The sequence below is a fragment of the Leptosomus discolor genome, chromosome 18 (assembly GCF_034619465.1).
Source record: "Leptosomus discolor isolate bLepDis1 chromosome 18, bLepDis1.hap2, whole genome shotgun sequence".
In the NCBI taxonomy this organism is placed as follows: Eukaryota; Metazoa; Chordata; class Aves; order Leptosomiformes; family Leptosomidae; genus Leptosomus; species Leptosomus discolor.
This window is the reverse complement of record NC_141408.1, coordinates 15681761-15709614: the sequence shown is the minus strand read 5'-3', so window position 1 is coordinate 15709614 and position 27854 is coordinate 15681761. Positions and strand designations below refer to the sequence as shown.

General features: G+C 45.2%; 1 protein-coding gene across 1 annotated transcript in view; it reads right to left on the bottom strand.

Moving 5' to 3' along the window:
- PITPNM3 (PITPNM family member 3) overlaps positions 1-18052 on the bottom strand; it is a 106659-nt gene extending 88607 nt beyond the window's left edge. Inside the window, exons 1-2 of the mRNA XM_086475081.1 lie at positions 18031-18052; positions 16911-16974 (exon numbers count right to left, since the gene is read on the bottom strand). Of these exons, the coding sequence (XP_086331207.1) occupies positions 16911-16974; positions 18031-18052 (86 nt within the window). The remainder of the gene's footprint in view (positions 1-16910; positions 16975-18030) is intronic.
- Positions 18053-27854: the final 9802 nt, after the last annotated feature.

Below are 27854 nucleotides of genomic sequence, written 5' to 3'. Positions count from 1 at the left end.
ATAGGGTGCAGAAAATTGTTTGCTACTGAAGCCATGTTTAACGGTTTAATTAGAAAAAGAACGTTAAACAAAAGCGTAAAAAGTATGTTTCCTCTAACTGAAGCAGTGGTACTAGTAAGTGCTCATTTCACATTTTCAACTTTTTTTTTTTTACCTGTGTTTTTCCTTCTTAAACAAGAAAACCAGTATAACAATATACGATGTTTTTAAAGGCTGCAATTTTTTAAACCATGTCACCAAAGTGAAGTTATTTCAAGCTTTTTCCTAACACAGTAATGTGCATATTTAAATTGTTATAAAACAATACCACTGCAAAAGTATAGTTTGCAAGTTATCAGATTGACACACAGAAAATGAGTTTCTGTTGAAAGGTATTTAATAACTATTTGCACAAGACGCTCCAAGTCACATTCACAGGAATATACCTTATCCACTGCAATTACAAGAAACTGTCGCATGAGTAAAGTCAACTTAAGAACTCTGATTCATCTGTCTCAGCCTTAGGCATGTAACTGAGGCACACATGCCAGGATTTCAGTGGTCCAAGACAGCAGGGAAAAGTTACCAGTAAGTAAAAGTAATGAATATCTTAGGCATCTAGATAAAGGACTTAACACACAAAAGTGAGGAAGGTACAACAGGGATACATTGGACATAGGGGACAGCACGCCCAAACAGAACAACCATTGTTAGATTGCGCACTTGATGTCCTCACCCTTTTGTAATAATTAAGGTGAATATAAGCCACCAGCTTTTAACACAACCTTTTTCTTCAGTAATCTTACTGATAATGTTTTAAAGCTAACACTTTGTTTTGGTTTTCAGTGACAAAGGCCTTCCCCTCAAGTCTTTTTTCCATACAAAGTGACTAAGAGTTACTCTATTAAACATCCAGTCTTCAGTCTCCAGCCAAACAAACTACTACTTTAGCTAAAAATGTTAGTGCATAATAAGCTCTCAACATTATCCAAAAGCTCTTAAAATTTTAAAGAGCAGCAACACCAGTTTGAAAAAGATACACTGTATTGTTTGGGCTTTTTCCTTCTGACATATGGAAATTCAAAATCAGGCTGACAGCTGTTGCCTTGCAGATCAACCTCTTACAGACACATGCCTAAGATGAAAAACACTAAATCAAGATCGAACTGTTCTGAACATTGTACAAAGTTTCAGTCAAAAGCTCTGCTGCTGCTCTTAACAGATGCCAACATAGGTCACCGACACAACCTTACGCCTTATCATCACAGGCTTCAATTCTAATACAGTGGTATGATTAGTCTTCACAACCAAAATCCTGATAGAAGTCTCATCTTTAAACAGTAAACTAAATACATGAGTAGACTTAAACCTTGCAAACATAGTGGGAAACAACTGCAACTCCTCTCCATTCCAGTGCTCTGCCTTTTTCCATCTATTTATTACCCACATAAGACCAAGGCAAATACCTGCAGCATTAAATGAGGCTAACAGCACCAAATCTGTCTTTTGACATAACTTCACTGAGGTCAATAATTATCTCAGCAGAGATCCATCTGCACAGATGAAGTCAGCATACCAAACGAGTTTAAGTGTCTGCCTCCAAGCTCAGCAACCCTAATGAACACATAGCTCTGTATCAGCCTCCTGTAAATAACTCTGGCCATTCATTCAGGTGTTTAAACAGTGATTCAGAAATCTGGCTACAGCATCACTTCACAGGAAAATCCCTGGGGCAATCTCAGATTAAAAGAAATATGTAGATAACCTCAGAATATATGCAGCAAATCCATGTAACTCCACTTCATGTCCTGTTACTCAGTATCTTAGCACGCAACAGGACAAGTTTGCTTTCCTGCTTATTTCCTGGACCAGCAAGAATCCAGGTCTCCTTAAAACCTGCATGAAAAAACTGATGTGGAGTAACATAATCATTAACTAACATTAAACACTTACATGAAGCACTCAAAAAACTTTTAAAACCCCCATATATTCACAGCAGGTTTATGTTCACTATATAATGCTAGACAGATATACCATGGAAACAGAGAAAGTACAGTAAATCATAATTACATCTCAGGGTGGGGGGAAACTAAGATGAGCATGCATTAATGATTTCCAATGAGGTGAAGAGCATGAAAGCCACAGAGCCCCTCTATATAACCTTCATTTTAATTTATTTACTGCCAATCAAATTTTACCATTTAGCTCACAATACGGGAAGCCATCAAAATAATCAATCCAGCTCCTTTTTTTCCAAGCAGCAGCTTTTTGTTCTGCTTTTGTATGCAGAGCAGATGTATCTTAAATCAGATTGGTACCGAAAAAATTGGTGGAGGTGGGGAGGGAGAACATGTAAGTGCATATATGCACACACACACAAGCATGTGTCCATGTAAATGAAACTGTGGTGCAAACACTCCAACTTGAAAGATAAAAATACTCCCTGTGATGACACACAGCACACTGATCAGAGGGAATGCATAGAAGAGAATGCCAATAAGCTCCTATTGCTACAACTGCACAGAGGGCATTTCTGAGCAGGCCAAGTTTTTGCACTTTGTCAGTACCCCATTTACAGGCAGTTCTGCAACACCCTGCTCCACCACAGAAAGGGACAGATTCAGTCATTTTATAAAAGGTCACCAGAGGCTGAAGACCACTGTGCACAAAACAACCAGAGCAAAAACCTGCAAGCATGACTTTCTTTTCTGGGGAGAAGTGTTAAACATCTGTAACCCTGTTACAGATTTAAGGAAGCATGTGTGTCAAAGGGATCACCGGATTCCCATCCAAAAGGGTGTGTCACCCAGTAACAACAAAAAGAACAGTTGGAAGAGTAACAACGTACAGTAAAAACTTTATTCATATGTAAAGAAAAGTCTCATGTATGACCCCAGAAGATCTTTGTAGCTGGGTATTAGCGGTAGAGGGCAGGGAAAAAAGCAGACACCCTTCCTGAAGTGAGTTAAAGGAATTAAGGAAGATTGTGCAAGAATCCATAGAGAAGCAAATCCATCTCAAAACCAATGGTATGACAATGAATTGAAAAAAAAGGATGGCAGCTCAAAACTAAGCTAATTGAAGCATTAATATTTCATTGCATCTATTTCCATTTTTCATTTTTACTTCCTCTTTGAATATGTTACCAAACATATTTTTTGTTTGACATGTCGGTGATATGCAGGTCTTAAGACACAGAACGTGCCCAGATATCCTTTCAAACCCAGTATGTTGTACAGGGAGCAGAGCAAAGAGGACGCCAATAGCTCTATGCAGGCTGCTGATGGCACAGCTAGTGCATTGTCTGGAAAGTCCCAGGCACAAAGAGGCACAATGATCAATGCTGCAGCCCCAAATGCCATACTAAAAGCTTAAATACAGCAGAGAACAACTGGAGTCATATATTCTGTCCACTGCATGGGAAACTTAGCCAGCAGCTCCCACTGACAGCCACAGATGTAGTTCTCAGTATCTCTATGTACAAGGCCAAAAAAGTCCCATCAGTCACTCTGTGGAGTCACTTTTATGTGTTTCTGACCGACCAGCTTAGAAACAAAATGTCTTTTTTTTACCCTGGGCAGACCACAGCCTTGTGCAAATCCACTACATCTCCAGCAAGCAGGGAGATGAAGCACAAGAAGGAAGGAATGGATGCACAGGGTACTTAGGTGACCCTGTTACAAAACAAATCACTGCAGCACTCAGCACAGAGCCACCAACTTGAAAGATAAACACAAGAGAAAAAGGACAAGTCTATAGGTGGTTCAAATACAGATAAAGGAGTGAGAAAAAGCTCATGTTTGGTCATGGCTTCTGCTATAAACTCAGCACGGCAAGTCCCTTGTCGCAGGATTTCTTCAACAGTAGCTAGTGCTGACCCACAGCTGATCACAGACTCTGACTGTGGCGCAGGCCTGGAATCTGGTTTCCCCAAGTCGAAACAAAGGTGCTACAGCCACGTGACTCTGGTCCAGTGTAATCTCACAATACAAGTTCCCACCTGTCAACATTCTGGAGGGTTAACTTTGGCACCAGACAGCTTCATGACAAATCAGGCATTCTCTGCCTGCAGTCAGAACAGAAACATAAAGCTAGCGTAAGCACCGTGTCATGTACTTCAGCTGGTTTGATGGAAGTGTGATGGTGTACACCCACCTCATCTGAACAGGCACTATACTGCTGGGTGACAACACATAAATTCATAATGTCCGTGACTGGGCAGCAGACATAGCACTTCTGAAAACCGGCCATCTCTCTCCACAGTCCTCACAATGAGACAGGGAGACTTGATTGTGTCTCCGCTCTGTCACCTAGTTTTACTGGTCCCTCTCCCTGAAGAGTCAACACTGTCTAACGGGTGCCAGACCTATCAGAATTGGATCCCAACCTCCTTTGCAAGCTCTGCAATCAGAGTACACTAGTATCGGCTTTACGATAAAGAAAAAAATCTAACGCAATTCACTTACAAAGTCCTTGGTTATTTTTTTTTAAGAGGCGGAATTTAGCTGCAGTAAAACTGTTATTTTTAAACTAAAATAGTGCATTTCTATTAGAGAGGAAGTTACATGCTCACATTTATTTTCCAGCTCCATTTATGTTAAGACTCAGTTTCTGGCGTTTACTGCCCCCAACTGTTCAAAGTTCATTGCTGCATCCTGAAATACCTGGGTTATCAGTCTGCTGGGAATTCATACTTCACAAGGCCTCTTCTTAAAGACAACGTGCCAAGACTATCAGGCCTACTTCAAAGACACTTAGAGGAGTAAACAGTCCACTAAAGAGCATCCTTTCCTGGCTACAGGATTGGACTTCACTCCCATCTCACAGTTGCCACTGATATGCTAGATGTCTTTGGGCATATTTTCCCTTTTACCTGTCCTTTACCTGTCTCATTCACTTTAAGTTCTGACTGAAGGGTTTCCTATAGAGTTGAATCCGTAGTCCCAAGGGTTGCCTGAATCCTGTCAATGTGGGAGAAAATTTTTTTTTTTAATTACCTAGTCTTGTGCAGAACGACTGCTTCCCACAGCCACACTGTGACTGGATTCCCATTCCTGGTTCAGCCTGAAGGAGTTGAGAAGGTGCACCACAGAGAGGCCCTGATAACTCACTGAGACCAGAGAAATATGGTGCCACGCTGACCCCATCTGGCATCAAGGTCATACATTTGAGCTGAAGATAACAAAGCTGGTTTTTTTAATGTTCACAAAGACAAGGTGTTACCTGCAGGCTGTTCATTATAATGGAATTCATTCTCTCAGTAGCTGTGATGCCACAGCCTCAGCAGAAGAGGAGAGGAACTAGCTGAGGAAGCTCACCAAATCTAAGCAGAAGCAGCAACATGCAGAAAAGCTAGAGAAGCTGACTACAGACCATTGGGTAACAGCAAGCTTGCCACCCACTGTCACAAAACAAGGATGCACTGCTCAGAGTAGGCCTGCTGGCCTGAGAAACCTTCTGTACCCTAGCAGCAAGCTCAGAACAGTATGGCATAAGCACACTTGGGCAATGTTAACTCCTTTGATGTGCCATTACTGATTTGAGTCAAGCTGGCCTTTGCCTTAATGATACACAAGGCAGAAAACAGCAAAACCTCACTAACAGATATTCTCTGTTGTGCAGGTCAATAAAGCCAGGCAGCAAGCTAAAATCCTCATAACCTGCTCAGAAGAGCCAACTGTACAAGCTGGTCCCATTAGACAGCTCTTGGAAAACATCTTACTAATCCTCATTCTCCTATCTCAGAGCAAAAACTCATTCTCGTACCCTTCCACTGTCAAGGGATGTCAAGTATCATGCATATGCCAGAAGAGGCAAAATGTCTTCCTTTTAATGAGTCATGCTGACAGAAGTTTCCAAAGTCATCACCATATGCTTGAAAAAGCACCAAAGGAAGATAAGATACTTCAAATTCTTGTTCCTTACTCATCAGAGTGGCAATTAAAAGAAAAACAAAATAGAAAACAAACAAACAAACCTCACCACATTCACAGTCATTGAGCAGTACAGGTTCTAACACAATCCTTATAAAAAGGCTGTGTGCATAAAATGGAAAAGAATTACCTTGAAACAGCAATAAAACAAAAACATGAACATCAAGAAATCAAAAGCGAACATGTTCCAAGGAATCATTTTTTCCTGTAACTTGTAAGAGCAGCTTAAGCCAGGCTCCAAAAATAAAACTGCTTTCCATGTTTAAAAACATGGACAAACCCACAAAATACAGGGTAACTCAAATTTTACTGTACCACCAAGGGCCTAGTTCCCACACAAAGAGACTGCCTCACTGCACCAAGAGCCATGAAGCAAATATAAAGATGTGGGGGGTTTTTTTGGTAAGCAGCTTAATGTTCTCATTCTTGGTAACACAAACATCCTTCCAGCTTCTGCTCTATAAAAAGTGTGCTTATGCAGCGTAATTCAAGTGACAAATCTATTCCCGTACCTCTAGACAGGCAGATATCCCTTCACATATGACAATGATTCCCAGCCGTATAGGCCCTCTGGTTCATTAGTGGGGCTTTTGGGCCAGGGTTTGGGTTTAGCTCACATTTTCATATCCAAATTAGAGAAGCTTAAGCACTTGACCTACCTCAGTAATTAGGTCTAAGCTATCTTGACAAGACCATAAAATTTGAGCTGGAAGGCTCTCCTTAGCTTCCCTCATTTCAGGTTATGATCACACAGACACCAAAAGCAGGACTGGAACTTGGAAAGACAAAATCTAACTTGAGTAAAAACAGCAGCTCTCTATCCACAGCACACACTCAAAACACACACTGAGCCTACTGTACTACTGCAGCTACTCAGTTCTTGTTTCTCCACTCATTCAGCTGGCACTGCTCAGCAAACAGGCTCTGGGGAGGGAAGAGGAGCCAATGAACCTCAAAACTTATCAATTCTTTAAAAGGGAGCCCACATTCCTTTCTTTAAGGGAAGGAAAAAAAATCCTAAAGAATTTGACTCCCACTGAAGAACAGTTCCATAAAAGATATTTGCCTAATATATTTGTGTGTGTATAATGTGATGTACATTGGAGGCAGCATCCAGAAAATGCCAAACCACCACAGAAGTACACAAAGAGCACTCACACACAGGGTGTTCATATGTAGTTGCCACTGCATTATGGATTCCACATTCACGCAAATTTGGAAAGTGTTCCAAAATGTAATGTGCTGGGCAGAGTATTCTCTTCAGCACTCCCCATTCTTACTCCTTCATGAAACAATGACAACAAGAAAAGCAGATTTTGTTCAACTACCAGCTGGTACAGTTTCTACCTTTGGGCCCACTGACAGAGAGAAATAAAAAAAAAAAAAGTCACCTCCCTGCTCGCTCTGCTGGAGATGAGCTGTTACACCATCAGCCAAGGTGTGCTGAACAGAACAGTCCTAGGAACATTAGGCTGAAATGTATGCTTTTGTCCAGCATGCTCACATGGTACCATAACAGAAAATCCATTTAACTTGCACACGGTCCCTCATAAAAAAGACATGAGGGACAGGATTGCCTCATTATTCTGATTGGAAGGCTCTTACAGTATGCTGCTACTCTGCCAGTCCGAAATTTTTCCCTTATTTTCTGTCTTGATGTATTCATGGCTGTTCTACACCCACTTGGTTTACAGCCAGCCAGCACCAGTTTCAGTACCCTTTCTTCAGTGTCCCGGCCACTCATCAACCTAATCCACAGCAATGAAATCAGGCTTTGATTTTGGTAGACAAAGAAAGCCATCTCCTTCCAAAGGAGGACTCTTCCACTCCCTGTTCCACTGTTCCATCCCTTCCTGCACCCTTTCATGCTTTCTTTCAGGCCACCAACTATCAGGGAACGGTCAAGTACCAGGCTAGAAAGGAGGATTATGCAGAGACAAAAGTACAGAAGCAGATGTTGTCACAGTTCCTGAACACTAATGCAGAATCTGGGAAATGAATGGAGAAGCTGTTGTGAAACTGTGGAAACCCTACTAAAGAGAAGCCACTGCTTCTTTGGAAAGAACTGTGGATTGTTACAAGAAGAAAAGAATTTATCTGAAGGACTGCTGGAAGACAATGCTCAACAGATGCAACTACTGTGATAAGTATCAGACTGCACCTCCTGTCAAACCATAGGCAAAAAAATCAGCATCTGCAACTCAAAGAAAGAGAATGGAGACACTTTAGGAAAATGAAGAAAATGCTCCTTTTGGAAGAGCACAGCACCACTTTGCACAGAACATTATTAAAGATGAAGTAGATACAATGCTGCTAATCCGTTGGTCACACACTATCAGGTTCCCAAGTCTTAAATGGAACTATCATCCACACAGCAAAGTCATGGAAGTCTTGACACCTGCCTATAGAGGCTTTCATGAAAGCACACAGTACAGTTTTCTTTAAAAAAAAAAGTTTGAGAAGCCTAAAAGCACTAAAACATGGGAAGAAACAAACGCAGCAGCACTGAATTTCAGTGGCAGCACTGTAGTGCTGCAAGATGCATGACCCACACACAGATAAAACAGCTCTAAGGTGTTTCAGGCCATTTGCTTTATCAAATCATTCCATTCTCGGGATGTTAAGATATTCAAAGCTTGTAATGGGTTTGAGTGGCAAGGTTTTGGTAGCAAGGGTGCTACAGGGGTGGCTTCTGTGAGAAGCCACTAGAAGTTTCCCCTATGTCCGATACAGCCAATGCCAGCCAGCTTTAAGATGGACCTGCTGCTGGCCAAGGCCAAGCCAGTAGAGAGGAGTGAGACTATCTGAGAGAAACATTTCTGCAGATACCAAGGTCAGTGAAGAAGCTGGGGGAGGAGGGGACCCAGGCACCAGAGCAGCAATTCCCCTGCAACCTGTGGTGAAGACCACGGTGAGGCAGGCTGTCCCCCTGCAGCCCGTGGGCGGTGGAGCAGATGACCACCTACATCCCATGGAGGACCCCACGCCGGAGTAGGTGGATACCTGAAGAAAGCTGTGACCCCGTGGGAAGACTGCACCAGAGCAGGCTCCTGGCAGGACCTGTGGCCCGTGGAGAGAGAGAAGCCCAGGCTGGAGCAGGTTTGCTGCTGGTGACCCCATGAGGGGGGCTCACACTGGAGCAGTCGGTTCCTGAAGGATTGCACCCCATGGAGGAGACCCATGCTGGAGCACTTCACGAAAAACTGTAGCCCGTGAGAAGGAGTCACCCTGGAGAAGTCATGGAGAACTGTCTCCCCTAAGAGGAACCCCGCATTGGAGCAGGACAAGCGTGCGAGGAGTCCTCCCCCTGAGGAGGAAGGAGTGGCAGAAACAACAGGTGATGGACTGACCCCTGCACCGCTTGGGAGGAGGAGGGAGAGAAATCTGGAACAAAGTTAAGCCCAGGAAAGAAGGGAGGGGTGGGGGCGAAGGTGTTTCAAGATTTAGTTTTATTTCTCATTACTCCTCTGAGTTGATTGGTAATAAGTTACATTTTTTTACCAAAGTCAAGTCTGTTTTGCCCATGACGGTAAATGCGGAGTGATCTCCCTGTCCTCATCTCGACTCACGTGCCTGTTGTTATATTTTCTCTCTCCTGTCCAGCTGAGGCAGGGGGAGTGATAGAGTGGCTTTGGTGAGCACCTGGCATCCAGACAGCGTCAAACCACCACAAAGCTTCTCTTCAAATCTATTCACTTCTAAATTTCACTAGTAATTTATGCTTACAAGCAGCAATAGAACATGGAAAGCTGCTTGTTCCCCAGGTTTGTACTTCCCTACTGTTGGATGCAGTGGCTTCGAGGAATCTTTCATACATGGAAGTAAAGCCCTGTCCAAAAGTGGAAACTGCCATTTTCCTCAGCCATGGAGCCAATGCTTCATGACAACTTTAAGGTGTTCACCTCAAGCACAACATGCTGCCCATGGAAAATGGACGTAAATACAAATGCAACTCCTACCAGGGAAAAAGAATGAAAGTGTTAGTGCAACCACTGGCAACTTAAGTTCAAAAGACCATGAGCACCTCCCTAGTCAACACCATTCTCATGTTACTTAATCTGGATTAAGTATCTCCTGATGAATAATGTAAAGTTGAAGTAATTTCCAGATGAAGAAGAGCCTAAAAGGCCTTGCAGGAATTGTTGGGGTTTTTGCTAGAATAAACAGCTTTCTGTTTCAGCCACTAGAATTTCCTGGGAAGGAAGGAAGGCTATGTAAATATAAAACTGTAAGGACTTCACAAGTACTGTGACGAAAACAGCAGCTCTAGAACTGCCACATGCCTGGCTGGAAATCAGTAAAAGTGCTGGCCCCACAAATAAAGCTCATGCTTCTAGTGACCTTGGAGTTTGATGCAGAACATGAAGGGAAGGCAGGGAAAAGTGCCACAAATCTCCAGGCATAAATTCTGGCTGTGAGAAAAGCCCTTGGGAGCACCAGTTTTATTACATTGCACTAGGAACGCTTCTAGATTTAGAAGCAGTTTAAACATAGCCAGTCAGCAGCACAAGCCTGCATAAGCTTACTGCAGCAGCTCTTCACATCTACATTTATTTGCTGGCTGGACTGCATTGCATTGCCCCAATACATTAGTCTTACTGAGTCTGCTTCCTTCTGTGCCAGCAGATTAGCATTAGCCACCTTAATAGGACTCTATTAACCTTTCTTGATTGCATTAAACACTGGCATTGCCTGGACTCACTGATTTGATTTACAGTGTCAAGTGCAGCATATTTTATTTTATTGTTTCAGAGAATGAATAAACCAGCCCTACTTCAAAATAGCGCCTATCTCCTTGGTAATGACACTTGCTTCTATGTCAGTGAACTTTACGAGATCTGTTGACTTGATTCTTGGCAGCCAGATTTCAGCAATTTTTGCAAGTAGGGTAGCAACTTGAAATTTCATTTCAGTTGTTCAGTATCACAATTTCTGAGGGTAGAAGGGGAAACCATACAGAAATGCAATGCCTTTAACAGAAACCCACCACATGACTGATTTGCCAGTCTCAATAGTCGAACTAGAAGCACATGTAATAGTTCCCATAGGCTGTTGAGGCAACACGACAGACTGACAGCAGGTTACAAGGAGAACATTTCCCAGTGGCAGAAGGCGAGTTCAAAGCAATGCACAGGTGCTTTTCTTCTAGGAGAAGCAGAAGCAAAGGTTCCTCCCTAAACTGTTTTCTTTTGCACAGTACTACAAGTTGCTACACTCACCTGTTGCAGAGGGCCCTGACTGGGAGCTTGCCCTGAGCACAAAGCCACAACAATACGGAGCTGGGGGCAGAGGGAGCAGAGCCATCTTGCAGCACCATGCACAGAAACTGAATTCTCTAGTAAAGCTAGCACTAATTGCAATTAATTGTAATTAAGATTAATTATAATTAAGATTACAATCACTGATTTTCTTCCGTAAAAAAGTCTTACTTTTTTCCCCTCAACAAAGAACAGCTGCAATTCCATTGGTACTTTGCTGCATCTGTGACCTGGTGACGTGAGATAAGGTGATGTGATGCATGAGTATAATGCAACATTGAAAAGCACTCTCTTGATTTTCCCTGCGCTAAATCATTTCACATTTTAATTTTTCTGTGGCTGATACTATCACATTCCTGCAGGAAAACAACTCTTGGAGGACCTAGAGAAAACAATTTTCCACATCACAGATATACTAGATCTGGGTTTCTGATTCACCATACACCCCAACCTCACAGTAGCGCTCATTATATGAATTGCTAATTAAAAGCAAAGTCACTTCTGAATGTTGTTGAAAAAGAATCAGTTAAAGTAACATTTTTAGATTTATAATATGCTCATTAGCCAATTTAACCATGTTAGATACTGATTTCCTTAGCACTAAGATATATAAATAAGGATCACAACTGAAACCTATATTCTACAGCAGTAGCTTCCGTAAGGGCGAAAGCAGCATATACAATCAGTTGCATCCTCTTGTGATAAGCAGTAAAAATAGCTAACTGAACCCACACTTGAATGAGCACCTAAACTCATCCCTTAAGAACGATCAGCTGCTCTGACCCCCTTTTACAAAAAAAAAAAAAAAAAAAAAAAAAAAAAAAAGAATTGCTACAGAAATAGTTCACCTTCCTATTATGTGCCATTCATACTTCTGTTTGAGGGCAAATCAGACTATACCGCTGTAGGTGTCATTCAAATTTAGATGCAAGGCAAATTTCATCCTTGGTGTTTAGTGACTGTACATAGCACCAGCAAACCACAGAAGAAATAGTTCCCACTCATGTATCAGCAGGTTCTAATGCTATCCATCCACACAAGAAGAAAAAACACACTACGATCATGCAGACACTGATATGTTCCACAAATAGACTCAAGGAGCAGAATAGCCACGGGAAAGGCCACTTCCACTTTCACCCACAAACACCAGCAAAGCTCTTTTCTCATAGTTCCATAAGCAAATTATCCTGCTGAAATCAACAGTAGTTGAAAGTTGTATGTAAGAGAAGAATCGGGTCTAGTTTCTCCTGGTCAGGAAGCATAAACCCAAATCCTTTCCAAAAGGCACCTTGGGGTTTTTTTGTTTGTTTTTTTGGTGTTTTTTTTTTTTTTTTTTTTTTAAGAAATGTGACAAACTGGCAGTGATATGACAATTAAGCAGTGCATGACTGCACTTCATTCCATGTAATCTGTGTTCCTAAAAGGGGGGGGGGGGGAACAACCCACACAAGAGGAATTAAAGTGACCTTACTAGTCTCTATTCTCAGAGCTAAGGAAATGGAAGCAGAAAAACAGACAGGAAGAGAAGCAAGGCCTACGAGGCTCTGAAAAGCACTTTAAGAAACAAAGGTCTTCCTCTAAAAATTGAACAGCTAATGCTGCTGATTCCCAACTTTAATTTAACCATTCCTATACAATTTTAAAAGTCCTGGTGTCCAAAACCCACTCATCCTGTAAGTCCCAAGCATTCTAAGGCAGAACGGCTCACCACTGTCACTCAATAATTCCACACACTCTGCCACCAGTACCAAAAAATGCTGTTTCAATACTACTTGTTATGCAAAGATCGTATTTAAAAAGCCTGTCGAGTCAGGAGAAAGAAAAGGCATCCAGTTGTTCCGTTCCAGTAAGTGGCATTACCTCCCACTTAGAACAAACCAATACCGTACACGGTAGGCCCCAGATCTTTAGGTGCCATACCCGTGGAGACCAAATGTGCGCAGAGCACACTAACATCTTCTGCAAAATGGAAGGAATGTTTGCCTGCGGAAATGATGTCCCCTAGTGGACAGCACACTTTACGAAGATACAGAGCTCTACCACTGGATCTAGGGAGTTGAAAAGTCAATTTACAATGCACAGCCCTGCTGTGAAACCACTGCCATGTTACCTTTCTTCACTGGATCTGCCTTCTCCTCAGCTTGAATTAGCTTTTACAAACACTGACTGCAGCTGAAAGAATCACGACTTGAGTCATCACCATTTACAGCAGAACTTCACTAGCAGCATCGGCACAAACACTTTGGGAATGAAATAGGAATGATTTTATACCTGAAGTGTGAGGGGGCAGAGTAGCAGAAGAGCAGGCACAGTCCAGAAGTATCAGTTTAAGAACCACTTCAACATCTCTTAAAGGCCCCCTTCTCCTTAACAATGCATGAATCAACCGTCACCTTGTCAGGCAAACTGGACAGATGGAAGGAAAGCAGGCTGGCCTGAACGCCAGTCCCACCAGCTCCTCACGTGCACTGGCAGTATCACTAATGTACCAGGCTAGTCCAATACACCATCCAGGCTCAGCTGTGCTTGTACCAGACCTTCCAGGAAGATGCATTCAAGCAGCCTCGGACAAGAACACCAGTTTTCATTGGATGCGACTACAGCAGTGGGCTCTCCTGTAAAACTAATTCAATACGATTCATGTCACTGTCGTATAGTACAGATTTCAATCTTCGCAGCAGGCCCAGCAGATTGCTACATCTTTCGCTTGGTAATAAGCATTTGCCAACCAAGCCTAAACGTAAGCACATGCCACAGCTGACCACAAAAAAAGCACTCCTTGAATACAACTAACACACCAACCTAAGTTAGCAGAGATAAAATAGCACACAATGTTCTCAAAGCCACTGAAAACTCAGTCTTCTATGTATCAAAGTACTGAAGACTGAATTAATCTCCATTAAAAAAAAAAAATCAAAACCAGACTCTGTTGCACAGATTATAAAACATTTCTACTTGTCAAAACTTGTTTTAGAACGGTGACCATTTTGAATTCAGGGACGGTTTTCCTCATAAAAGCACAAATCATTTTTCCAATTGGAAAGAGATGCTGGGTAGAAGAAATGACCTTTGCTGTTGCCATTGACTGCTGTTGCATAATACTACTTCTTTCTGTTCTGCTGGTTTCAGATGCTTCCTGCCTACCCATTAAGTGATTTAACTGAGCTACCCACACAGTGTTACCTAGTGACTATGCAGTTAAGACTTACTGGAGGCCAAAGTTACCCACTGTTATTTTCTAGTTATTTTTTATTTCTCCTTTGGCAAACATAAAACTGAAGATGTACTTTAAAAAGGTGTGAATTTAACTTCTGGAGGCACTCCTCAGGAGCTCAGGCAAGAGAGGGAGATGCTGACCTTCCCTCCAATTAATTCCAGAGCAAAAATTAGAGTACGCTCAGAGTAATCCCTCACCTGTGCACAGACCACCAGAAAAGAAGGACCATATGTGCCATTACTGTTAGCAGTGCCACACAGAACTCATCCAAAGTCACACAATGAGTCTGTAGCAGGGACTGGAACTGAAATGAAACCAGCTGAAATTAAATTAAATCCAGTGCAAGTGGAAGGGACTCAGCAGGGAGCGGGAGGCCCACAGAAATGTGAGGCCAGAGGGGGACAGGGAGAAAAATAAAAATGGGAGCTGAGAGGGAGGTCAGAGAGAGCGCACACAAGGCCAAGGGGGATAGGAGAGAAAAAAGTGGAAGGTCAAGGGAGAGAGCACTCGGAGGGGAAAGCGGGAGGCCAGACAGGTGGAGGAGTGAAGGAGGAAAATAAAGAAAAGAGAACCTGATGGGAGGGATGGAGGCTGAGAGTGAGAGGAAGGGGGAGACAGGGGAGGCCAAAGGCCGAGGGGGAGAGCACCCACCAGGCTAGCAGGACAGGAGGCCAGAGGAGGTGCAGGCAGCTGGCCAGCATGGGAGGTAGAAGTGGAACAGGGAGCCAAGGGGAGAGTGTGCAAGTCCAGAGGAAGACGGGGAGCCACAGTGGGGAAGGGGAAGCCCCAAAGCTGGGGCTGCTTATAAAGTATGTGACCTGTTTCCTTCTTCCCACTTGGGAGGGCAGTCACCTGACCCTGCAGTTGAGCCTATAAAGACTGTAAAACCAGCAGAAAACAAGAGGCTCCCTTTATTCTCAATGTGCCTGCATCAGTCCCTAAACAAAAATGAAAGGGAGAGCAAAGAGCACAGTTGACAAAGCCAGAGACACAGCTAAAGGCAGAAGAAAGTCCACATAAAATGCAAATTAGCTTGTCAAGAAGTCAAGTGAAAGAGCTAACTGAAGGAACAGTCCAGACACCGCTGTAGTCAGAAGTACCCAATACAACCAACTTCTCTCTCCCTTTCCTCATCCAGTGTCTTTCAGCTCATAGCAATTCAGCAGTGACAAGTCCCCGGTTACCTACTCTGTACATCCTTCAACTGGCAGTTCTGCAGCAGATGGTAAGGACAGGCATATTTTTGCCTATTGAGTGCCGGAAACAAATCAAGAAACTAAGCCACACAGGCCTTTAAGCCCCTATTTTAAGGTACCAGTGACATTTCCAGTCTTGCACTTTAGGGGATTACTGGTCAGATGGAGGAAGAGAGAGAAGAGGTTTAACATGTCTGTTCAGGCTCCAAATCCTAGACCGAGCTTTCCTGTACATGTGGTACATCTTTTAGAGCTGTTTCTTGATGCTTCAGATGCCAGCTTCCCCACAGCAGAAATTAATTTCACCCTCCCTCTCAGCAGTATCATCACCTCCTCCAAACTCACTCCCCAAAACCAGAGAAGATAAGAATAATCCCTAACCTTTTCCTGCAACCACTGACTGTAGGTGGACTGCCTGCATCGCATTGGAAAGACTCGACTTTCACCGTGTAAAGATTTTGGCTTTCTGAGGAAGATCTGACACTTTTGAGTCACTGCTGTCTGTTAAAAAATGAAGAAGGAGATAAAGAACAGCTACCACACCACCCCCATAGGGACATGTCAGGTAGTGATCTGCAGTTGCCACTATGTGGTTTTACAACCTACAATCCCACAAATATCCAAGCATTTCTGCACAGGCACTATTCCAAGCGCTTTAGATCTGGAGTTCACTAGGTGAGATCAGGCTATTCAAATGAGTCAAGCTGACCATCTCTAAAAGCCCTTTATAAGCACACATGTCATTCAACAGTGACCAAGCAGCTTGACAGATTTCATGGCTACTAGAATGATGGTCTTTCTTTATATTTGTGATAAGGCTACAGCACTGGCAGGGCCTGCTAGGCAGGCTGCATACAAGCAAAACAGTCACAACGTTTCTATATTTGTGCATATTCCAGCTCACATTGATAAACTCAGTAGGCTCAGTTTATAAAAGCAGCACATTTCCCCCACTCCTAACCCAGATAAGCTCTGCCAGAGCTCCTTCGTGAATGGTCAATACTTGCCTTTCTTTACAGCAAGTAGTGATAACATTGTAAAGCTGGCATCAAAAGTTATATTTTGTCTACTGAAGTGGGTGGAATCACATCCAAGAGAAGTACCATCCCTCAAAATTGCTGTGCAAAGTTGGGTTTGAACAAGCAAGCAAGGCTACGTCACTCAAGTACCGCTGAAAGTGAAAGCACCGCTCCCTTATTTTCCTACCAAAGTTAAAAGGACTGCAAACCAGTGCCAAACAAAAAATAAGTATACTCTTTCCCCATATGACTATTTCTTCATCTTCCAAAGATGGAAAACCATTCAGTTCAAGGCTATATTTGCATCGTCTGAAATTACTGATGCTCTCATGTTCCCAAGTGCTATGTCTCTGGGCTGCCACCAATCCATGCCTACTTTGGGGGAGCAATAAAAAAAAAAAATTAAACACTGCCAGGCAAAATCTTTGGGTTTAGCTTTAACATTACCACGCTACTGTAAAGCTGTGCCAAGAACTGGCACCAAACACCAGGCCAGTTCCACACACAGACCAGCAGGCATACAGTCACAGCAGTTAGGCCTCCACCTTCAGAAACAACAGGGCCTATGCACACCATAGAAGAAAAGCACTTCTGCAACCGCAAAAGGTTTCTCACCTGTTCGGCTAGCTGACACTGGTCATTCAGGTGCACAGAGTACATGCCACCTGGTGAGGGGCTGCCACTGCCACCAGGCACGGAGCATCAGGGCTGTGCGGCTGAGCATCCCCAAGCCCCCTGGCCCCAGCCCCAGCCAACCGACCTGCAAATTGCAGAGACTCTGGAGAAAACACGAGCTAAAACATGCGAACCTGCAAGGCGCAGGAGAGACCGCATCTGCCTTTTCCCTCCAGCAAGCCCTGTCCAACAGGCACACCTTTATTATTCCCAGAGGACTCCACGGCTGCTGCGCCCCAGCCGACATCTCCGAGCAAGCGGCAGCCAGAGCTCTAGAGCTGCCAGAGACCCTTCCAGCCCAACACCAAGGGAGGGCAGCCGGGGGAGGCCTGACAGCGGCGGCCGGGGCGGACGCCCGCGATGCGCCTGCAGCCCCGCACGGCACTCCGGCGACGGCCGGCACCGGTCGACGCGGGCGCTGAAGGTAGAGCGGGCCCCACTCGGAAAAGACGAGGCGAGTAAACGCACCTGTGCCTCGCTCATAGAAGTTTGCATTTACCGTTCCCGTGGGCCGGCGGCCGCGGAGCCGGGACTGCCCGCCAGGCCACCGGCGGGCAGGGGGCGCGCCGCAGCTTCACCTCCCGCCGCGCGGAGCCCCGCGTTCGGCTGCCCTCAGGGCCGTCCCGTCCCACCCGGCGCTCCGCTCCCCTCGGGTCCGCCTCAGCCCGCGCTGCCCTCAGAGCTGTCACGCCCCGCGCTCCGCTCCCCTCGGCGCTGTCCCGCCCCGCCCCGCCGCGCGGGCTCAGCGCTCACCTGGGCGTGGAGCTTTCGCCATCTCAGGGCTGCCCGCTCCCAGCCAAGCCGTCGCCAGCCGCGTCAGGCGCTCGCCCGCGGGGCCCTCCCAGCGCGCCGGCACCCCGCGCTCCACCACCCCATCTGCTCCCGACGGAGGCCCCGCACCGCCCACTCGCCTGCGGCGCTAAAAGACGCGGCCGGGAGACGCCGCCGCCGCGCCGCTCAGTCCCGCCGCAGCGCAGCCGCCGTCGTTAAAGGCGCAGCGAGCGGCTCCGCTGAGCGCGGGGTCCGGGCTGGGCCGGCGCGGGGCTCTGGCTGCTCGTACACAGCCTGGAGAGAGCGGCCTGCGAAGTCCGAGCAGTCCTCCGGTGCGGGGAGGGGCTGGGCGGCGGCTGTCCCCGAGCCCGCCCGCAGGGCTTGCCTCGCCTCACCGCTGCCGGCCAACGACCCGCGCCGGTGGGAGTCACAGGCCAAGGCCGCCCGCTCCTGCGGGCGGCGGGGCCCTGAGGGGAGGCCCTCCAGGGCTGTGCCTGGGGGGGCGAGGCTGGGGCTCCCCTGCTCTCGTGGTGCTCCTCGGAGCCGCGGGCGTGGGGTGGTCAGAGGAGGAAAGGGGATGGGGTCCGCCGCCCCACTTCTGCCCCGCAGCGTACCCGACTGCTGTGCCCAGCAGCCCGGGGAGTGAGTTACCGCTGGCCTGGCCCGGGTGCCGGGGGCACGCCAAGGGGCCATTCGGTTCAGTCGCTCTGCAGCACCACCCGTGCAAAACCGCTCGTGTGAGCGGTTGATCTGGAGTTCAACAGCAAGAATCCTTTGGCTGTTGCCAAGCCCTCTGTCAATGCAGTGGCTGACCTGCTGCAACGCGCTTGCCTTTTAAGTCAGCCGTAGGCAAGCAGCTTACAGGCTGCTGAGAGAGTTGAACTAGGGAACTTTCAGGGCAAGACTTGCTTCCTCACCCTTCAAGAGCCCCACTAGCAGCATTCCTCTAACACCATCAAGGAAAATAGTGGAGTAGCCAGCTTCTCCAGATCTCCCAAGAATTAGGAGAAACTCACCCTAAGACACGTCTTAAGTGGCAGCCCGTCTTGTGGGAATAATGGGAAGAGGCAGGCAGAGAGCCTACGAGGGCTTATATTTTATTTACAGCATGTCAGAACACCACCAAGTAAAACGCATTAAACAAAGGTTTTGCCCAATGAAGCATACAATTAAAGAGCCAAGCAAACATAATGCAACCAAGTCCTAAAGCAACTTACAGGCTCTGTGCCAATACCAACTTGGTAGGTAGAAAAATAAATAGATGATTTGCCCCGGGTGCTGCTAAGCAGTTCATTTAAGGAGCCACAGCAAATACTGCTGAGAACGGAGTGAGTCAAGTGGTTTTGTTTAAAGCTTAAGTGGAATAGCCACAATTCCCAGTGATTCTCACCCGCAGAGCCAGCTGCAAGTAAACTAACTATAGTTCACCTTCCCCAGGCTATGGGTGACAGTGCTACATGCTGGAAAGTTTGGCCTTGAGCCACATTGCTTCTGCTATTTCACCTGAAGTCCCGTTTAGAGGGTTTGACCACATGATTGTGTTCCCAAAGATACTACAGTGTGTCACTACATCACCAAATAAAGCAATCCTAGAGAAAGGCTGTGGATATATTCACGGGGCTGGTGGCAGTACTGGCTCAAGGGAAAACGTCTGAAAGATAGAGATATGTTTGGACAAGAGTAGCAAGTTCCCTGTTCTGTGCTGCTTCCTACTGTGAAAGTTGCAGTACTTTCCAAACAGCTTCTCTTTTGTACAGATGTGACCTGCCACCAAAACTTCTGGGAAGGAGCAGGTTGGTAATCAATGGGATAAAACCACCTGCTTCAACTGGATGTTAATTCAGCATGAGTCGGAGTAGGAAACAGAACAAAAGACAGAGGTGGGACTGAAACGTAGTTTTAACAGGTAGTTGAAAATGCATAATTACCCACAGCCATCAAATGTATGACAAACTCCTCTGCAGTTTATCGTAAAGGCTCAGATTTTGTCCTCTCTTGCCTTCCAATCTAATCCACTGTTAAAGAATAACCCAGACTTTCCAATCTCCAATAATACGGATATTTGCTCTGCTTTATTGAATCCTTTCTGATTTTTCCATTAAAAAAAAAAGAGGAAGATGGCGATAAAATTGCAGGGTCTCTCTGTTTCAGTGGATAAGCACAGGGCATCTATTCTTTCCATGTGGAAAAGTCTATCAGTTTCCCAATGTTATTTTTCATAAAGGCTGCCTGTTTTTTCTAAAACATTGTTGTAGTAGCTTAATGCGTTGCTAGGAAGCCTTCTTCCCCGAGCCTGATTGCAGGTCCATAGCAGAGCAGAATGTTAGGAAAGATATGTAGGAGGAAGGACTACAATAAATGCAAAAGATTTGTTGATGAATATCAGCTTGATCCTAAATCCATCTTTTTTTACTAAATGAGGGACTGAAAAAACCAAAACCCAAACCCTGGACACATTCAGGAGAACAAAAATTAAATGCTAAAGGAGTAATCAGAGAGCACAGCTCTCTGGGTACTTTAGACAGTAGGCTATTTTTAGTCGTGTTTCCTAGCTGAAATGCTGAGGGGAGAGACTGTGATACCAGGATTTTTAGAAGCATCTACGGAGCATTCCTGTTCTGCAGTGGAGCAGCCGTTTGCACAGACATACCAACGTCCATTTCCACTGGCTTCCTCAGGCACAGACCGATCTCCGCTAGGGCAAGCTGCTCATCCTGCTTCTGGGAGCAACACTGCACAGTGGCCAAACTCTGCCACAGGTCCACAGCTCATGGCACCCAGCCAGGCTTGTGGATGGCTAACTGCATGAGAGAGAAACCTGCATGAACCATGCTCGCAGTCCAGTCATACTGTGAGCGAGGCAAGGCAGAGTAGCCTAAGGAACCAGGGAGAGAGGGGTAGCTGAAGTAGTAGCCACCCTATTCATCAGGATGGAGACTTTCAGAACATCCTGCCGTGCCACCCATGTCACTTTGACTGAAGTTAGCCCTATCCTTGATAATTATCTGACTGTCACAGCTGAGAAACTCAGAGTGGCACAGCTAGGCTGGCATTAAATTGTCACTGTCAGATACCAATAGCCATACAGCTGTGGTATCAAACAGCTTATCTGAAGCTGCAAAGCATCTGCAGGAAGCAAGGGAGTGGCTTGTGTATTTAGCCCCTCTGAGTTCTCTGCTGCTATAAGTATATTGCAATTAATAACCAAGTAAGACTGTCAGATATAAACAACCATTATAGCTTGACAATAGCATACGCATATTTTCATACCAAGTTTAGAGAGTTAACAGTTTGGAAAATCCCACCATAGATGAACTGGAAATGCTCAATGCTCCTAGAAAAGCATTTTTTTTCCCCAGGACTTGCACCTTGTTTTCTGCTAGTACACAAGTTATTCAGAACCAGCTCAAAAACATTCATGGGTAAAGAAATGCAAATTTATTTGGTTTTATTTGCTGCATATTCAGAAGGTACAAATATTCTCAGTTCACTCAGTGCTGGTTCCTTTTCCAAGTTCAGCTAAAAAATTCAGTCAATAATTTGGTAAAAAGATGTAGGGTGCACCTATGGCCCTTTTATTTATCAGTACCAGGTAAGAGGCAGCTATGGAACCACCTGGGAGAAAAAGCATCAAGCATGCGGAAACTATGCTTCCAAGGCTGAAGTTTCCAAACTTCTTCATAACCCTTCAAGCTCAGATACTCCAGGTTACAGTCAGCCGTTCCCTTTCTCTGACAAAGGGGATTTGTTAAATTTTTGACACTGAGTCTTCATCCTGGAGCCACAGTACCTGGTGAGATTTCAAAGAACATTACTGGACTGCAGATATTTTTTTTCCCCCTGCTTTCTTGACACAACCCGATTCATCCTACCTAATCGGCACGAGCCAGGTGCATTAAGAAGACATTCATGGGTTTCAGATGTTTTGGCGAAGATTCAAACTGACAGCAAGGTTATAGTGGACAGAGATTTGCCTCTTCCACTTATTCTGCAACTGTATAACTCGCTGCCTAAAGGGTCAGTGTCACATTGCCCGCAGGACTAAACATCCACAAGGCAAAATAAATCCATTGCATCTTTCCCACAGCATTGACACTCACTGATCCCAAGCCCTGCCCTGGACTAGGCGGCAGGCCTCTGCTGGTGATGATGCTGGGCCCCTTCTTAGTAAGACCCACAAGGCACAACATGTCCCTAACTTTCACCCCAGCCCCGGGGAGTTCCGGCTGTGCCTGCATGTAAAGTGCAAGCCTGCAAATGTTTCCAGGTTCTGGGAAGGGACTGAAATCTGGATTAGAAGATGGTTTATTGGGGCTTAGATTCAGAGACAAAACGTGCATCAACGGCTTTGCCACAAAACAGAAAATCAAAGTCCCTGGACCTCAAGAGTGTATATTTTAGAGCCAGCACACCCCAAAAACCAAGGCTAATGAGGGCTGTCAGAGAAGCAAAGGGTGATGTTTCAGACAGGGAACAAATGTGCTAGCTGCTGACTTTTCTTTGATGGGCTGTATTATTCTCTGGGCAGCCTTCATCTTATACAGTTGGTTCTGTTGTGGACAGATTTTGGGATACTCGGAAAGCCAGCTTAAGGAGCTGTCTATAGGGAATAGCCCAGCTTGATCTCCTTTGAACATCTCAGTTTGGGTCCATTTGAACAATGCTATTTATGTTTCATTAATTCTGTGGACTTTTTGTTCTGTGCCAGCTTTAAAAGGGACAGAAATTGCTACAGTGAGTTAAAAAAAAAAAAAAAAAAAAAAAAAAAAAGAGAGGAAGAAGAAAGAAAGAAAGTCAGCATGTGCATTTTAAGAGGTTTATTAATAACTGACACTGATGGTGCTACCTCCTGCTGATACAATCATTATTACACAGGTGCTTCTGAGGTGGTTAGAAATCCACACTGGAAGTCTTGACAACAGAAGCAACCACTCTTTTCTTTCTTCCCCTTTTAGAGAAGTTTACTTGTTCTCTGTCTCCTTCCTGCTCACCCAGTTCTGTGTGGCTGTGTTTTCCTCAGCCTAAATGCTCAGGCTGGTTGCAGAAGCATGAGAGGGAAGACAGAGGATGGGGTTGGGGTGGGAGGGAAGGCAGCAGCAACTGCCTTACCTTTGGTTTAGTTGGTGCTACTTAGTTTCATGTTCAGAACAAGCTTCTTTTCAGAATTGAGAGACAACAGACAATTATAGAGAGCGTAACCTTTCATTTGAATTTCAGCCACATTTACAAACCTCAGAGATGAATGAAAGTTCCAGTGAAAACACCTTGACAGTGAACAAGCTTTCATTCAGCTGCCTGCACTGGTGTAGCCCACAGAATTTACAATATCAAGACCAGGTTCTTTGCAGATTGCCCCAAACTGAAGGCCAAATCCTGACAATTGCTGAGCACTAAACTCCAACTGAAATTGCAGGAGTTTGTCCCTACCAAGAATTCACTTGAACAACTAAAGACCAACTCCCCAGACATAAACCTTCAAAACATTGCTATTGTCACCATTGACTCACAGAAGAAAAGGAGTAGCCAAACATAAGAAATTAAATCAGTGCAATAAATGAATGAGACTCAGATTTCCAAGAAAGACCGGCAGAAATTTGAGATTGCTTAATTTCTATCAGGCAGATGCAAGTTAAGATGTCTCGAGCTTTTGTTCTGCTCATTAGAAGGCTGAGAAAAACTTCCCTGAAGACAAAGGGAGTGATAGCAGAAAAAGAATTACAATTTAATTTCAAAAAAATCAGCATTTTCTCCCCATGACTTCATCAACACTGATTGTTCTCCTGCTCTGCATTTGCTTTGATCAAGATAACTTCACTGACTACCACTTGCTCAGAGACAAGTGCATTACAGGATAAGAATTTAGACTGCTGTAACAAAGTGATAACTGATTAGCACTGCTTTCATTTCAATGAGGGAGTAAACTTCAAAGGCGTCTTGAATAGCTTGAGGTAAATCTTTTCTATCAATATAAATCAAGATCTAACGAACAACAGTAAGAAAAAGAAACCAGCCTAACAGAGTTAGGACATGTTACCAGAAACAACTAGTTCTCCTTTCAGCTGTCAGCAGGCAGGACAGACTAACAAGACCTTGTTTTTCCTTGTCAAGCTCACTATGATTTCCAACCCCTTCCCTTTTTCATTGCACATCATCTGTTTTAAAATAATCTGCCCACACAGAGAAACACTACATGGTACGTTAGGTATAAACAACCAAGACAACATGTGCCCTGAGAGTCAACTGAGCAGAACACAAGACACCAGTCCATTCTAGGTGCCCTCACAGGGTTTACTGTACAAAGAGAAGCCGGTGCCAGACTGGCAGTGCCAAGTTGTTGGCAGGCCTGGGCCACAAGGTTAGCCTGTCGTTGTGTTAGCCCACAGACCTGCTAAGCCCAAAGCTGCCACTGCTGCGGCACAGAGTGCAGGGGATAGGGCAGGCATCTTTCCTCCTGGCCACGGCACCCTGAAACACCAGCCACAAGACAGCAGTGCTCTATTGCTGCCATTTGATTTCCAGCCCACAGAGACTCTGTACAGTTACTGCTCCCACACAGGCCCCTGCTGAAGGACTTTTACAGCTACAGGGATAACGTAGGGCTGTTGACTGGTAGAATGGGGAATCTATCGACAGCCATTTCACTCATAAAATGGTCTAAGTTACAGCCCTTCCTTGCCTCCAAGCCTATTAAATCTTACTGTTTCCTGACCTCTGACACATGCACAAACAGGAAACCAAAACCGTTCTAAAAAGAAGCAACAGCAACAAAGGAATTCTAATCGGTTAACACAACTGTGTTAAGTAAGTCTTCCTGCTGAAAATCTGCTTTATAGGACACCCACTCTTCCTCCCTCTGCCAGCTCCTGTCTAAATCTTCCATAAGTAATAAGCCAAATTTACATTACACAATGACCAGGCTGAGATAAACCAAAGGGCTTGGCAGGCTAGAGCATCCCTCAGCTTTCAGTCCTGCAGGTTTATTCCTCTACAACAGGGTGCTGTTATATGCTGACCCAGCCCTTTTGGATCAGGGCTGCATCCACTCACAACCCTGTAGGCTGGCTCAAGGTCAGGTTTATGTAATGGGGTTACGAGAAACAATGCTGAAACAGATCCTTAAGGGAACTAGATCAAGAGACCAGTGACATTCAGTCCCTACTGGTTTTAGTGGGAGTCCAAAGGACTAGCAAGCAGCTCCAAAAATCACAGTGAGCCAGGTTCTGGCTCCACAGAGCTTTCAGGTACCAAACAGAGGGTGGAGGACGAGTGCTTAATGCATAAGGAAAGGTTACAACTCTCAGTATATACAAAGTACCATCCAAAAAAAAGAAAATCAATCTGCATTATATAAGTTCTGAGAAAATCTTCCTCCCTATATTAAACAGCTAACTGAGCATGACTGAGAGCTACTCACACATAATCCATTCGCTCTCTTTATTCCCAACCCTTCCTTCCCCAGTTCTGACATCAATCTAACGGTCAAGTGCACCAGGTATTCCCCATAGGAAGTCTACCTACATTAACCCCCAGGGAGCTGGCCTGCTCCAGAAATCTGAGCTCAGTGCAGGGACCAGTCCCGCTCCTCCAGCTAGCACTCAGGCAGTTTTCCCAGCCCCAGAAGGAAACACACCAAGTATTTCAGCAACACCTTCTACAGAGCGAGGTGGAAACAGCGAGCACATAGCCCCACACAGTCCCAAGCTGCAGCGGTTTCACCCTGGTTACCTTCTCATACAGGCTAAGACCAGTAACACCAGAGTCACTGTGGCTGTGGCCAGTCTAACCCACCTGGCTCCTTTGCTCCTGCACAGAACCACGGGCTCTTGCCTTCTCGTGGCCACAAGACTGCTTCGTCTTGGCCCCTTGAGCCCCCAGCCACAGCAACAGCACCCTCTCAGGCATCGCCCGCAGCATGTACCCCAGTTTGTCAGGGTGACCCTGTCTTTTCCGTGTGGGCCTCCAGCACAGCTAGACTGAAAATACAAATCTCCACTGAGGGAAAATGGGGCAAAAGGAAAGCACTGACTACAGCCTTGATGCTGTAGGACCATTCTGTGTTTTTTTAAAGCTGGAATCTATAGCTAGATTTACATGCATATATGTGGTACAGTAGGAATTTGATTGAAGGAAAACGCATGTAGCTCATGAATTAGCTACGAATCCAGCAATTTTTACACCCATATCTATATAATTACTTTTCAAGTTAAGGGTGTCCAAAAGCATCTTGGCAAATCAAGGGGCTGCTTAAAAGAATATTTAAACAAAAGAAGTAAATTTTTTAAGTCAGTCCTTCAAAAATACCGCTCAGCAGCAGTGACTGAGTTTATTCTGTGAAAAGAGACATCTTCCTGTAGCAAAAATAATAAAGAAAACAACAAAGATGTGGTCTCCACAAAATGAAGTAAGGATTGAACTTTGAACACTGGGTTACATTTCCTTCTGTGCAGAGTAATACCTGAAATTTAAAATGAAATCCCGTTTTACATTTATTTCTGTTGTTCTCAATTAAGTATTTCAGAAGGCAGGTTCTGCCAGCCAGATCTCTGTTCCACATTAATACTGTAGTAGTGGGTAGGAGCTCCAGTGGTCAGGCGCTTCCCGCCACGTGCTAGGAGCTGTGTGAACCGAGGCAGCCCTTTCACCAACACATTGCAACCTCTGTTACGCAAGAAACAACAGGCAGACACCACACGCAGGTGAAGCACAAGGAAACAGATGATAAATGACCAGTCGGGACCACTGTCCTTCAATCTGCTTTTCCTCTCAGCCCAGACTACCATCCTAAAACGTAAGTGCAATCTAATACTTCCAGCATCCTGCAAGAGAAAATGTGGGGGTCTTCTGAGGGAAAATATACTTGAAAACTATTATTTCTTCCAGGACATACCCTGAGCAGGTATACTGAAATGGATCTTCTATTTGGCTGACAACTGACTGACATGTAACATCATGATCAGAGCCCCTTTTCCCATTGCTGGTGAATCAGTTCCCAAAAAAAAAACCCACACCAAAAAAAAAAAACCCACCTCTTTTTCCTGGAAGGAAAATAGTCCATGGAGAAGCAGGACGTGCAGAAAGTTAGCCTCCAGGAGTAACCTGGAGACAAAGCAAGCCAAAGAGAAGAAAGAAGCTCAATTATGCTCTTACATTGACATTAATGGAAGTTGAATTAGGTCCAGCATTAGTAGAAGAAAGTAGCTCTCCAAAGCACTGGTAGAGCAAGCACTGTTGCCATAACTACCTCACTCACAGAAGCACACCGATTTAATTTCCACAGTTAAATATTTACAGAGTAAACTGCATGTTTTCAGGAGTTGCAGGAGCTGCTCGTAGAATGTAAAGGCACAGTCCTGTCTTCAGTGTCCTCACACAGGGTTTCTAGAGTCACCCCTCCCTCCCTTGCTTCGACGCTCCCTACACCCCTAGTTATCTATCGGGAAGGAGAAGCACAGCTGCCCCAGGAGGGGGCACAAGCCAGGAGCCGAGGGTGCCCATGGCACAGGCTGAGACGTGACTGCACCAGCAGGACACAGTCTCGCAGCGCCTGAGCAAGGCAGGATGGCAACAGTCACCGGTCCCATGGACAGCCCAGGCATCACCAGACCACACGAGGCAATGGCTTGGAGCCAAGGTCAAGTGAGTCTGGATAAGCAGGGGTCGGGGGGACACGGCTGTACCTGTGGTACAGCTTTGGCAAGGACCAGGGACTTGCCTGACTATAAGGGGGGCTCTTGGCCATGGGGAGGGGTCCCACCCAGGCAGGCTAGTCAGGGCAATTAATGCCTGTTGGTGCACCAGGATATAGC